We start from the raw sequence: 12682 nt of genomic DNA, 5'->3' as shown, positions 1-12682 counted from the left end.
CGATTTAGGCGATATAACAGAAAATAAAATGATCTATCTACAAGATCAACTTTTTCAAATGATCATCCGAATGATTTCGACTTCATCACTTTTTGAAGCATTTCAAATCGGATTGCAATTTGCAAATAATATTATAATGAATTTAAAATTTTACAGTGATGTTATCAGGAATCAGAACAAATTGGCACAAATGGCACGTCCGCCTTGATATTTGGAGATTTGTGCCTCATTACGTGGTTCATCGATTTGACAGGTTTAGTTCTATATTCAACTATCATAGAGCTAATTGGTTGGATTACAGATCTCACATTGAAAATCATGTGGATCATGAAATTATTTTAGAAAATTCTGCGGACATCGACACATCAATAGATAATTTGAATCATTACATTATCGAAGCTAGAAATCTTTCAGTTCCCAAAGCTCAAACTAAATTAAATTCTATCATCGATGATAATCTTCAACTGCTCATTCGGTTGAAGAATGTTCGTCGGCGACAATATCAACGTTCTCGTGATCCTGCTATGAAAAACATAGTTAAGGATTTACAAAAAGAAATTAATCATAGATTTACTCTTTTGCGAAATGAAAATTTCGCTAAAGAAGTTGAACAAATTAAACCATATTCTAAACCTTTCTGGAAACTTTCTAAGGTTCTTAAGAAACCTCAGAAACCAGTTCCTGCTCTCAAGGAAGGAAATCAAATACTTCTTACAAATGACGAAAAAGCTCAAAAACTTGCTCAGCAGTTCGAGAGTGTCCACAATTTTAATTTGAACGTTGTGAGTCCTATTGAAAATGAGGTCTCACTGAAATATGATCATATTTCAACTCAAGTGTTATTACAAGATGACATTATTGAGACGAATTTTGATGAAATTAAGTCAATTATTAGGAAACTTAAAAACATGAAGGCTCCTGGTAATGATGGAATCTTTAATATTCTTATTAAAAATCTTCCCGATGTTGCCTTGAGACTCCTGGTTAAAATTTTCAACAAGTGATTTTCATTAGCTTATTTCCCAAAAAGATGGAAGCTATCTGAATTGCTACACTTACGATAATCTTGTAGAATATTTTCACTTCTGATCTTCTAAATCTACCCGATGGTTGTCAGAAATCACTATTCTGTGACGACACAAGTCTGTTAGCCACAGGTAGAAATCTAAGAGTGATCTGCAGTCGCCTACAAAGAAGTTTAAATATTTTCAATGATTATCTGTCAAAATGGAAAATTAAACCAAATGCAGATAAAAAGGAAATTAATTATTTTTCCTCATAAGCCAAGAGCTTCTTTTCTTAAACCATACAATAATCACATTCTCAAATTGAATGGCTTGGAATTGACATGGTATGATCAAGCAAAATACTTAGGTTTAACGTATGACAAAAAACTCACTTTCAAGTATCACATTGAAGGAATCCAGGCAAATATCCACTTATAAACAGAAATTCTAAATTCTGTCTAAAAAACAAATAGTTAATTTATAAACAAATTTTCAGACCAGCCATGCTTTATGCAGTACCAATTTGGCCAAGTTGTTGTTCCACCAGGAAGAAAACGCTTTAAAGGATTCAGAATAAAATTCTGAAAATGATTTTGAAGCGTCCTCCATGGTTTAGTACAAATGAGTTACACAGACTCACAAATATAGAACCATAAGATGTCACATAATATTATAAGCAAATTCCGACAAAAATCGATGCAATCTTCAATTGAATCGATTCGCTCTCTGTATTAGTTAGTAAGTTAGTATATAAGTTCCTTTTCCCTATTACACAATACAAGTAGGTTTAGAATTTTCCCTACACAAAAATCTCAGAATTGTGGAAGCAAATGATGTCCTCATGGTAATAACCAAATCATATATATATAATAGGGCTGAACAGTCACCACTTGTGGCTGAGCACCCAATTTAAATCTTAATAATTCAATTTTAACTCATATTCCAATAAATAGTAATTTAAAAAAATAAAGAAAACAATCATTCAAATAACATTTGACAGTTTAGAGACCATTCATTAACACGTAGATCAACTTTTTAACCCCATGTCCTCCCTCGTGGACTTTCGCAAACTTTTCCAAATAACAGCCGTCACCAAGAGGAGAGTCGCTTAACACAAACTATATTGTGCCTCTAAAAAAACACGTGATATACTGTGATCTTAAGTGTGCAGCTACTTGTCAAATAACTGGATTATAACTTGTTTTATTTTGATTTCTCAGCTTTGGGTAGTAAGAACATTATTTATAATATTATTTAGGTGTTGATATACTCAAACATTATTCTGATAGGTCTTTATTTTCTAGCACAACTAATTTTCATGGACGTTTCATTTGAACGATCCTTATAGTACAAACCAGAATACCTCCTGAAAACCTTCTGAAGATCACGAAATGTTGAGTCACATATTTATGTTTTGCCTAGACGACGTATGAAATTCAACATGATAAACAGCGTCAGTAGTGAAAGTCAACAGCAGCAAATAGTCTGCAACAGTGAAGAAAATGGCAATAATAATCAAAAGTTTTTCGTCAACAATAATACGGCATCAGTAAACCGGAATTACTTTTTAAATAGTCATCAAACTAAAACTACTTATTCGAGTGGACTTGCATTACAGAAAAGTATAAATTTGTACAACTTATTTGCTAATAATGATGGACGTGATTCATCCAAAGAATTCAACGCGGTTTATAGTGCCGCTGAAAGTATAACCGTCCAAAAAGATTTCTTGAATGAATCAGTTAAAACGAAGTCTATTATTATCTCTAACACGTCGAATATAAATTCAGCAAATGAACTAAAATTAAGTGGCAACGATTCGTTTTCTGAGGATAATCTTGTGTCTGAAGACAATCTCGCTGAAATATACAGTTGCAATGTGAAGTCAGGATTTGAAATAAGTGGTGGCGAAAAGCGATCGTTTGAAAATTCTTTTACACCTGATCACCGCGCAAGACGTCCGATGAATGCATTTCTCATCTTTTGCAAACGTCATCGAGCAATCGTGAAGGATAAACACCCAAATTTGGAAAACAGGTAAGAAATTTTATACCGGTGGTATATTATCAATAGAGCGATTGACAATATTGTTCATGAAAAATTCAACTTACACCCACCCGGGTGGCAAGATTGTCATCTGCATACTGCCAAAAATTTTGGTTCTAGCTCGCTGGCAAATGCTGTAATAAACAACAATTTCAGTTTTCTTATTCAAATCGAGGTCAAATTACTTGTTTTATAGAGAATACTAGACTAGAGTTATGTTTATATTGGGTTTGAAGAAATTAATTTTTGACAGTGTGGTTTGATTGTATGGGATGAACGTAGCTTAACATATTGTTGACAACAACGCCACCAAAACAAAATGCGTATATTATAGTAGAGTATATTCGCATTAGGTTTTATTGGCACTGGGTCGACCAGACAGATCAGACTTACCCGACATTCGTGTTTTGGCATTAAAAATGACTTACCTGATGGATTGATAAAATTTAACAACCAATCGATTCAGAAATATTCAACTTAAGCATACTATTAAAAATTGGTTTTAATCGACGTATGTTTTCACGAGCCAATAACAGCTTGCCATCATCCGTTTGATTTTTCTCGTACGGCCGACAGTTTCGATCGTTGCTTACACTTTGAATTTCATTTCAGGCTGAAAACCATTTCGTTAATTGCAAAGTTTTTTTCAGTGTCGGGAAATAACTATCGAACCGGAAAAAATAACCATGCTCTCGAGTAGGGTTATTTTTGACAGCAATTTCTCGAGTGTCAGATTTTAACCAAAAGTTAAAATCATCCAAGAAATGGTTAACAGCCTCAGTAGCAGTTCACCTTCGGTTGCCAAAGGAGGTTCTCGCGTTACGCGTAAAAAATACTCCATAATTCTCCTTAATATGACTCTTCGAACAAACAAGAATCTGTAAATTTCTGCCATTTTACAGTTTTTACTTCAGTCGTTGGCTACCTGCGAACGAAACAAATAACTGAGTTATATCTTTTCGCTTGCTGGATAGTTGCATTTGTGTGTGTGTGTGAATGTCATTTTCCTTCTGCTACACACCGTGTTCACTTGAGTATATCGAGTACCGATCAGCTGTTGATTCTACGGGAACTAGCAGGCCAATTTAAAACTATCGGCGATAGATTTTTCGTACCTAATTTGAAGAACTTGTATTCATTTTCATGCGAAACGGTGGCTTGCAGTTCAAAGTTATGTTATGAAGATAATCATAGAAACTTCTTTTTCACTGAATGTGGTTAGACACAATTAACTATCTTTCAGAATAAGCCCTTAGCTAACATTATTGAACCAAACAATAATCATGTAATATAATTAAATGGTTAGAAATCTATATAGTCTTATGAAGCATAATATTGGCAATAAAAATGGTTGAAATTCGCCTCACCATCCGCTCGACCAGAAATCATCTGGTCGGTGTGTAGTGTGATGCTGCCAAATATGTGTTCGTTTGTGACGGGGTGTTCACTGCATTGCAATTCACTAATAATTTGGATTCACCAGTGAACGATGAGGAAAACGCTGTTCCTAAAAAGTAGGCCCAGAATTACCGCAATTTTAAACACTTCTAACTAGGTGATTTGAAGATGGATTTATATTATTTCTCGATGAACATTTGATTAGGTTCTATCTGCAAATGACATTATTTTTACTTTCTCTTTCGATTATCACGGTACTTTTAACAATTCATCTCTCTAATTATTTTCAAAGGAGAATTACTTATACTGTCATATTTGAATCTGCATGAAAAAAACATCTAAAAATACAGCAAAATTTCATAATTGAAAAAGCAAAAAAAGAATGGGTTCGACCAGAAGTTTTCAAATTTGATGTTTCAAGTCACTTTTAAACCAAAACTGGCGACTCCGCCTACATGCATGATAATGCTTGGAAATTTTATCACTAGACTTGTCAGAAACTCCAATCTGTTTACCCTCCCATAGTTGGTGGGCGTGGCGGTATTGGAAACATCATCAGATACAATCAATTAGTGATACAGTTTAATATAAATATGTCTTACAACTTTTAGCTTCGTTATTGAATTTAATGCTGTCCTCGGCATCTTAAAGCTAAGGCGGTGTGCCTTATTAAATGTATCATTAAACGCCAAATAATTAAATTTAATGAATTAATTTAATAAACGACTGGTAACAAATGTTGATTTCATTACTCTCCAACAATTAGAGAGGTCAGTAGGGCTTATATGAGGTATGTTTTATGTTTCATTTCCATACTACCGGCTTTTATTACAAAACACGACCGATTGCGATGACATTAAAAATGCAGTAGTTCAAGTTCAAACAATAATTAAAATTTATTAATGGAATTAAAAATTAAAGTTTTCTCTTCCCAGGACCCGTTGTAAACTAGAAAAACCAAATCATATAAAAATTGCAACTGTACAAAAACTTTATATCACCATTATTTTATTACTCACGTAGATCCTGTGTCACAATTTTACTCGCTTTCTGCCTGAAACGTTGCTAACAATAAACTGACAAAGTTAGGATTCGATCAGTGGCGCGACATGTGTCGACAAGTTAAGCCCGTATCCGAGCGAATTGCGCTGCGGTACGCTCCGCGCGTGCGGGTCGTAATTGAAAAATTCACTGCTCTGAAAGTATTGATCTTTCCACTCTGAAGCTTTGTCAAGATTGATTGATATCTTTGATAGATTTTACAGTATAGGCTGTTGAAAAAAGGCTCGTTTTTGAAAACGCTAAATACGTGTCGAATATTTTCGAGTGCTTTACCGAAAAAAAATAGTCATGTGAAAAAATTTGGATGGCTGATTTTGCGTGGAATGTCCCTTATATATATATATATATATATATATATATATATATATATATATATATATATATATATATATATATATATATATATATATATATATATATATATATATATATATATATATATATATATATATATATATATATATATATATATATATATATATATATATATATATATATAAGGCATTCCACGCAAAATCAGCCATCCAATTTTTTTCACATGACTATTTTGTGCGGTAAAGCACTCGAAAATATTCGACCCGTATTTAGCGTTTTCAAAAACGAGCCTTTTTTCAACAACCTATACTGTAATATCTAGATACAAAAATTCGTCCAAGACTTGAAATGTGCGTCTTTTCCTTAGTTTTCAAATAAGCGATTTCATAAAACGACCTTTAAAGTTAATGTAATTTAATATAATGAAAAAAGTTAATAATTAATAAACAAATAAAAAAATTTAAAACTTGGGCCTAACTGTTGATTGAAAAAAGAAGCCTTATCGGTTTAACTCAATCTGGGTCCTGGGAAGAGAAAGCTTTAATTTTTAATTCCATTAATAAATTTTAATTATTGTTTGAACTTGAACTACTGCATTTTTAATGTCATCGCAATCGGTCGTGTTTTGTAATAAAAGCCGGTAGTATGGAAATGAAACATAAAACATACCTCATATAAGCCCTACTGACCTCTCTAACTGTTGGAGAGTAATGAGGTCAACATTTTATACCAGTCGTTCCATATCTCATGCCCGGGTTGGCGGTTCAATGCATAAGACGCTGGTCTTACAAGCCAGTTGTCGTATGTTCGAGTCCCGACCTGGAAGGATTCTTAGTGTCAGTAGAATCCATAGTACTAGCCATGCAATGATTATGTACACTAAGTATCGGCTGCGAAGTATGTTGAAACAGAAAGACCAAATTCCACAAAAGGAATGTATCGTGAAGATTTCTCTTTCCTTATCTCATTCATTAAATTTAATTATTTTGCGTTTAACGATACATTTAATAAGGCACACCGCCTTAGCTTTAAAATGCAGAGGACAGCATTAAATTCAATAATGAAGCTAAAAGTTGTAAGACATATTTATATTAAATTGTATCACTAATTGATTGTATCTGATGATGTTTCCAATACCGTCACGCCCACCAACTATGGGAGGGTAAACAGATTGGTGTTTACGACAAGCCTAATGATAAAATTTCCAAGCAGGATGCATATCTACGGAATTCTATTTTCTCTGCGGATGTACTTCTTAGAACTTATATATTTTGGTTTACTTCTTTAAAAAACTATAGAAAATTGAAATTGAGAACTATTCAATGATAATCATATAATTTTTGAATGCCAAATTAAAGAAAATTATTTCTTCCCGGTTTTGCTTATCATAAATCTGTAATCTAATTGATACCAATCTCTACATTTTGATAAACTGCATTTATCATGCATGTAGTGGGAGTCGCCAGTTTTGGTTTAAAAGTGACTTGAAACATCAAATTTGAAAACTTCTCGTCGAACCCATTTTTTTTTCTTTTTCAATTATGATTTTTTTTCTGTATTTTTAGATGTTTTTTTCATGCAGATTTAAATATGACAGTATAGGTTATTCTCTTTTGAAAATAATTAGAGAGATGAATTGTTAAAAGTACCGTGATAATCGAAAGAGAAAGTAAAAATAATGTCATTTGCAGTTAGAACCTAATCGAATGTTCATCGAGAAATAATATCAATCCATCTTCAAATCACCTAGTTAGAAGTGTTTAAAATTGCGGTAATTCTGGGCCTACTCTTTAGGAACAGCGTTTTCTGATCATTTAATTATATTATTATATTTCTAATCATTTAATTATATTACATGATTATTGTTTGGTTCAATAATGTTAACTAAGGGCTTATGCTGAAAGATAGTTAATTGTGTCTAACCACGTTCACTGAAAAAGAAGTTGCTACTGAGGCTGTTAACCATTTCATGGATGATTTTAACTTTTGGTTAAAATCTGACACTCGAGAAATTGCTGTCAAAAATAACCCTACTCGAGAGCATGGTTATTTTTTCCGGTTCGATAGTTATATCCCAACACTGAAAAAAACTTTGCAATTAACGAAATGGTTTTCAGCCTGAAATGAAATTCAAAGTGTAAGCAACGATCGAAACTGTCGGCCGTACGAGAAAAATCAAACGGAAGATGGCATGCTGTGATTGGCTCGTGAAAACATACGTCGATAAAAACCAATTTTTAATAGTATGCTTAAGTTGACTGTTTCTGAATCCATTGGTTGTTAAATTTTATCAATCCATCAGGTAAGTCATTTTTAATGCCAAAACACGAATGTCGGGTAAGTTTGATCTGTCTGTTCGACCCAGTGCCAATAGAACCTAATGCGAATATACTCTACTATAATATACGCATTTTGTTTTGGTGGCGTTGTTGTCAACAATATGTTAAGCTACGTTCATCCCTTACAATCAAACCAACGGCTATCCGCATTAGGCCGATCCGACCGATCCGAGCTCTCCGGTGTTTACTTTTTTTTCTGCTTCGGCTATCACCGAGCTGCACATGCACACAGCTCTGGAGAGCTCGCATCGGCCCAATGCGGATAGCCCTTTTAAGGTGAAATGTAGGGCCTGAAAATGCGCTCAAAACTTGAACCGCTTGAGTTGCACAAAGCATAACAGGCAGAACAAACACATCGAAGCCAGGAATATTTTCAGTGATTGAGCGCAGTGGGCTAACCACACGTTTTGAATGCACATAAAAAGAGAATGTTATTGATTTGATTTATAATTAACTAACATGAAGATTATATGTATATGTATTGACTAACATGCTGACAATATATGCCTGAGTTCAGTAGAAAGCTCCTTCTAAAGAACGATTGAAACAAGAAAATATTCAAGTATTTTCCGTATATATTGAAATAAGGTATTACTGGACATTCACTAGACAACGAACTGTACCAAGTAAATTTTCCATAAACGTACATACTTTTGAATTGTGATTCTGGTACCAGGTTATATGAGTGTTATGTGTTTCAATCTTCTTAATGAACGAACTTGGCTTGTATTCATTTCATTCAGTAGGCTGTCTAGCATCAATACATTGAGCAAAACATAGTTGGATATTACTAGCATTATAAACGTCAGTTATTTTAAAAAAATAAACGTTTTCTTATAATACCCATTTTATTGCATTCAACTCATTATTTCAACACCAAAACCAGTGTTGCAATAATTCGAGTCATTTCTCACACCACCATCATACGGAACAGCAGCGTGCAAGCAATACAGAAAATAATGAAAAGCTTATGAAATTCAATTGAAACTTTTTCAAATTTATGTTACTCCAGTTAATATTTGATATTTTTGAGTTGCCTTTGCCGATTCTTTGAGAAATTTGGTTTCAAATGCTATTTTCCTCTCTCATATAGAAAGGCTATGCAATCACTGTGAAAACCGACCGTTTAACCGAGGTGCGGAGTGTCGAATTTAATATACCATTCAACTCAGCGCGACGAACTGAGCAAATGTCTCTGTATGTGTATGTGTGTATGTATGTACATATCCTGATCCGACTTCCGGTTCCGGAGTTACAGGGTGATATGCACAAAAAATATGCACTCACTTTTTTCAGAAATGGTCATTGAATTTTATTTGGTTCTGACTTTCGGTTCCGGAGTTCCATGATAATATGTGAAAATTAGAGGAAAAGTGTGCATTCAATGTTCTCTGAAACAACTCAACCGATTTTCCCAAATTAAGATTTAAATGAAAAGTCTAATAGTTTCCTAAAAATTTTTAGAACATTTTCTCCAGATCCGACTTCCAGTTACGGAACTAAAGTGTGATAGGTGTAAAATTTCGAATTTCATGAGTATTTTTTTACAAACGATGGTCAAAAACAGGTACAAATCCCATAAAACTGTCTGATAAATTCTTCTAGTTTGCAGAGATTGTGAGTTTGTGGGCACAAAAGCTTAATTCGGTCATACTGGTCCCCCCTTTTCCTGTTCCGGAAGCACCTAAACTGGTGCAGAAAAACTTAAAAAATAGAACTCACTTCCATTTCTCTGCGATGCTTGAACCGATTTTCACATGTCTTGATTTGAATTAAAGCTCATATTATTTATAAAGCCACTGTGAAATTTCATCTGGATCCGACTTCCGGTTCCGCAGTTACAGGGCGATGAGTGTCAAAGTTCCTCATATAGAATGACAATATGTACCACACCGAAAATAGAAGAAAACACAAAACAAACGATGCGTGCTTTGTTCTATTTTGTACACGATATGAAGAAATCGAAACGGTTATAAATGTATGCTACTAGTGTGTAATATTGGTAAAAGACGGTGCTGCGATTGAAAAAAATTATAGCTATTTAATAATTAGTATGCCCGAGAGAATAAACGAATGTCAATTAATTAAAATTTATTTGAAAAAATATGAAATTCTCACATCGGGTAGTGCAGTTATACCGTGCCGGTGTTTTATGCTGCTGACTCATGCTGTTTAGCTTGACTTACATATGCAGAAGTAACAGAAACGCAGGTTCGCTTCGTTTGTTAGATTTCGTTTAATTGAATTAATCGAAAAAGAGTATGAGATAGTAAGTCTAGGTTTAACTAGGTTCAAAACAGTTCCAATTTTTAGGTCATAATTTTTGCTGGCAAACAAACCAACTTCGATTTTCACAAACTTACAGGTTCAAAGGAAAAGTCTTACAGTTTCATGCGGAATTACTAAATTTGTTGTGGATATTACTTCCGGTTCCGGAACTACAGGGTAAACGGTTTTGTTTTGGTTTTGGTTGTTCGAAAATCGGTCTTGTTTTTAAGGTGTATTTCACTAGCAATGTACGAGTGCTCACAATCCTTCAAAAGTCATTAAACTTAAACTTCGATCAACGAGATAATTGGCCGGTGGTACGAGAAATAAGAGCAATTTTGTTTGCATGATGCACGAATGCTCTTAGTGAATGTCAAATCAAGACATTAACCACCAAGTGTTGTTGCTTGTGTAGCATGAGTAGCTAAATCCATACGAATACCTTTTTTTCATGAAATCAAGAAAATCGGCGTTTTCTGACTTACTTACGTCGACATTGAAATCTCCTGTCACGATAATGGGAATGTCAATTATGAAGCATATCATTAAATGGCGCATAAGAAAATATTTTCTTTGAATGACCGTGACATCTTTGTTAGAAAAGACACATGAGCAAAAATAAAATATTATAACTTAGTTGGATATCTGGATAAATGTATACAGAAACAGTAGTATACGGTAGAGATGGTCGGTTTCGGCTATTTTACCCGATTGGGTACGGGTAAAATTTTTTATTTGTATTCGGGTACGGGTATAAGAAATTGCACCCAACCATCTTTATTTCACATAAATATGTTTACACGTTGACGAGGAGAATTTTTTATTGCACAATAGCTTTTCTAAAAAATGAACAATTTTATTTAAGGGGTTTCGACATTCGTGCCTAGGACCAGACCTGACATTTGGCATCTTTGTCTAGAAAAACATTTCTCTTCTTCATTCAAAATAAAATGATCACATCATAGTTACGTGAAAAGTTATGTGAATATTTTCCACCCTACTACTTTTTAATAACAGATGCTGAAGTTAGATCCTATTTTTCAAGTAGCTTTGGATGGAAACTATTTAATGCATAATCCAGTAAAAGTTACGTGATTCATAGATAAAATGTAGTGTAGTACCAAAGACATCATATTAACAAGATATCCAGCTCTCACATTTCCCGAAAAAATCATTGGCAACATCCTTTTTTGCTAACATGGCGCCCTCAGGCGAGTCCGCATCGAATCTCGTACATAGAAGTAGGGGAGAGAAACGTCAAATTCATGCGCGCCAAAATAGCAGCACTGCGCACCCATGCAATTGACATGAATTGTTGAATGTGATGCCGTGCAATGGCGTTGCTGAACTGAAAATTGATTTCGCTCTAAGCTGACAGGGTCTGGTAGTACTCATATCACATTTAGATACCAGAGCTGTTATTTTTAATATTGGTAATAAATTATTAGGATTTTTACCATGAAAAAATGAACATTTATTTCTGAAAAATTGCTTAAAAGTTCAATAGTTGTAAAAACCACCAGCTACCGACAACATCGTGGGTGTGGGTTTGTGAGGCTAACAAAACGGGCATAGTTGACAGATTAATTTAAATAGAATATACACTATAATGTCGAATGACAGAAGGTCGAATGACAAAATGTAGATTAACAAAAGGTCGAAAGAACAAAAGGCCGAATGAGTCAAATGGTCGAGTACGACCAAAAGTCGAAACAACAAAACGTCGCTTGTAACGAAAGGTCGAATTTTACAAATAGTCGAATAACCATAAGGTCGAATACACGACAAAGGCAAAAGGGACCAAAAGTCGAATATCACGGAAGATAGAATACAATAATAAGTCAAATACAATGTACTGGTGAGTTCTGGGTGTCTTGAATGGCATATATCCAATGAATATCAACTGTTAAACCATATTAACCGCCGGGGTTAAGCCGAGGCAATGTATGCGGCTCTGAAAGTCGATAATGGAATATAGTAGCAAAATGATGCAAATTGTTTATTCCCAAATTTTTAATTGTTGGTAATCACTATCACTTTACGTAATTGCACTTCATATTTTTTGTTGAAATAAGCAGGGTCAATCTTTAATTGCTAAAGTATAAATCGCTGTACACTGAAAATAATTTGCACGCTAGCATCATGTGCAAAGCGTTCGATCTATCACTGGTTGTAGAACACATGAAATTCATGAAAATAAACACTTAACTCATAAAATGAGTGAAAAAACTGTTGATATTTAGTGGA

The 12682-nt window shown here is 34.0% G+C and overlaps 1 protein-coding gene across 1 annotated transcript in view; it reads left to right on the top strand.

Annotated features, from left to right (window-relative positions):
• Positions 1-2311: 2311 nt before the first annotated feature.
• Positions 2312-12682, top strand: part of LOC131432090 (uncharacterized) — a 278579-nt gene continuing 268208 nt past the window's right edge. Inside the window, exon 1 of the mRNA XM_058598159.1 lies at positions 2312-3044. Coding sequence (XP_058454142.1) covers positions 2437-3044 — 608 coding nt within the window. The 5' untranslated portion in view covers positions 2312-2436. The remainder of the gene's footprint in view (positions 3045-12682) is intronic.

Source organism: Malaya genurostris, chromosome 2 (genome assembly GCF_030247185.1).
Source record: "Malaya genurostris strain Urasoe2022 chromosome 2, Malgen_1.1, whole genome shotgun sequence".
Classification (NCBI taxonomy): domain Eukaryota; kingdom Metazoa; phylum Arthropoda; class Insecta; order Diptera; family Culicidae; genus Malaya; species Malaya genurostris.
Note: the sequence above shows the minus strand (reverse complement) of the source record. Positions and strands in the feature narration are given on the sequence as shown.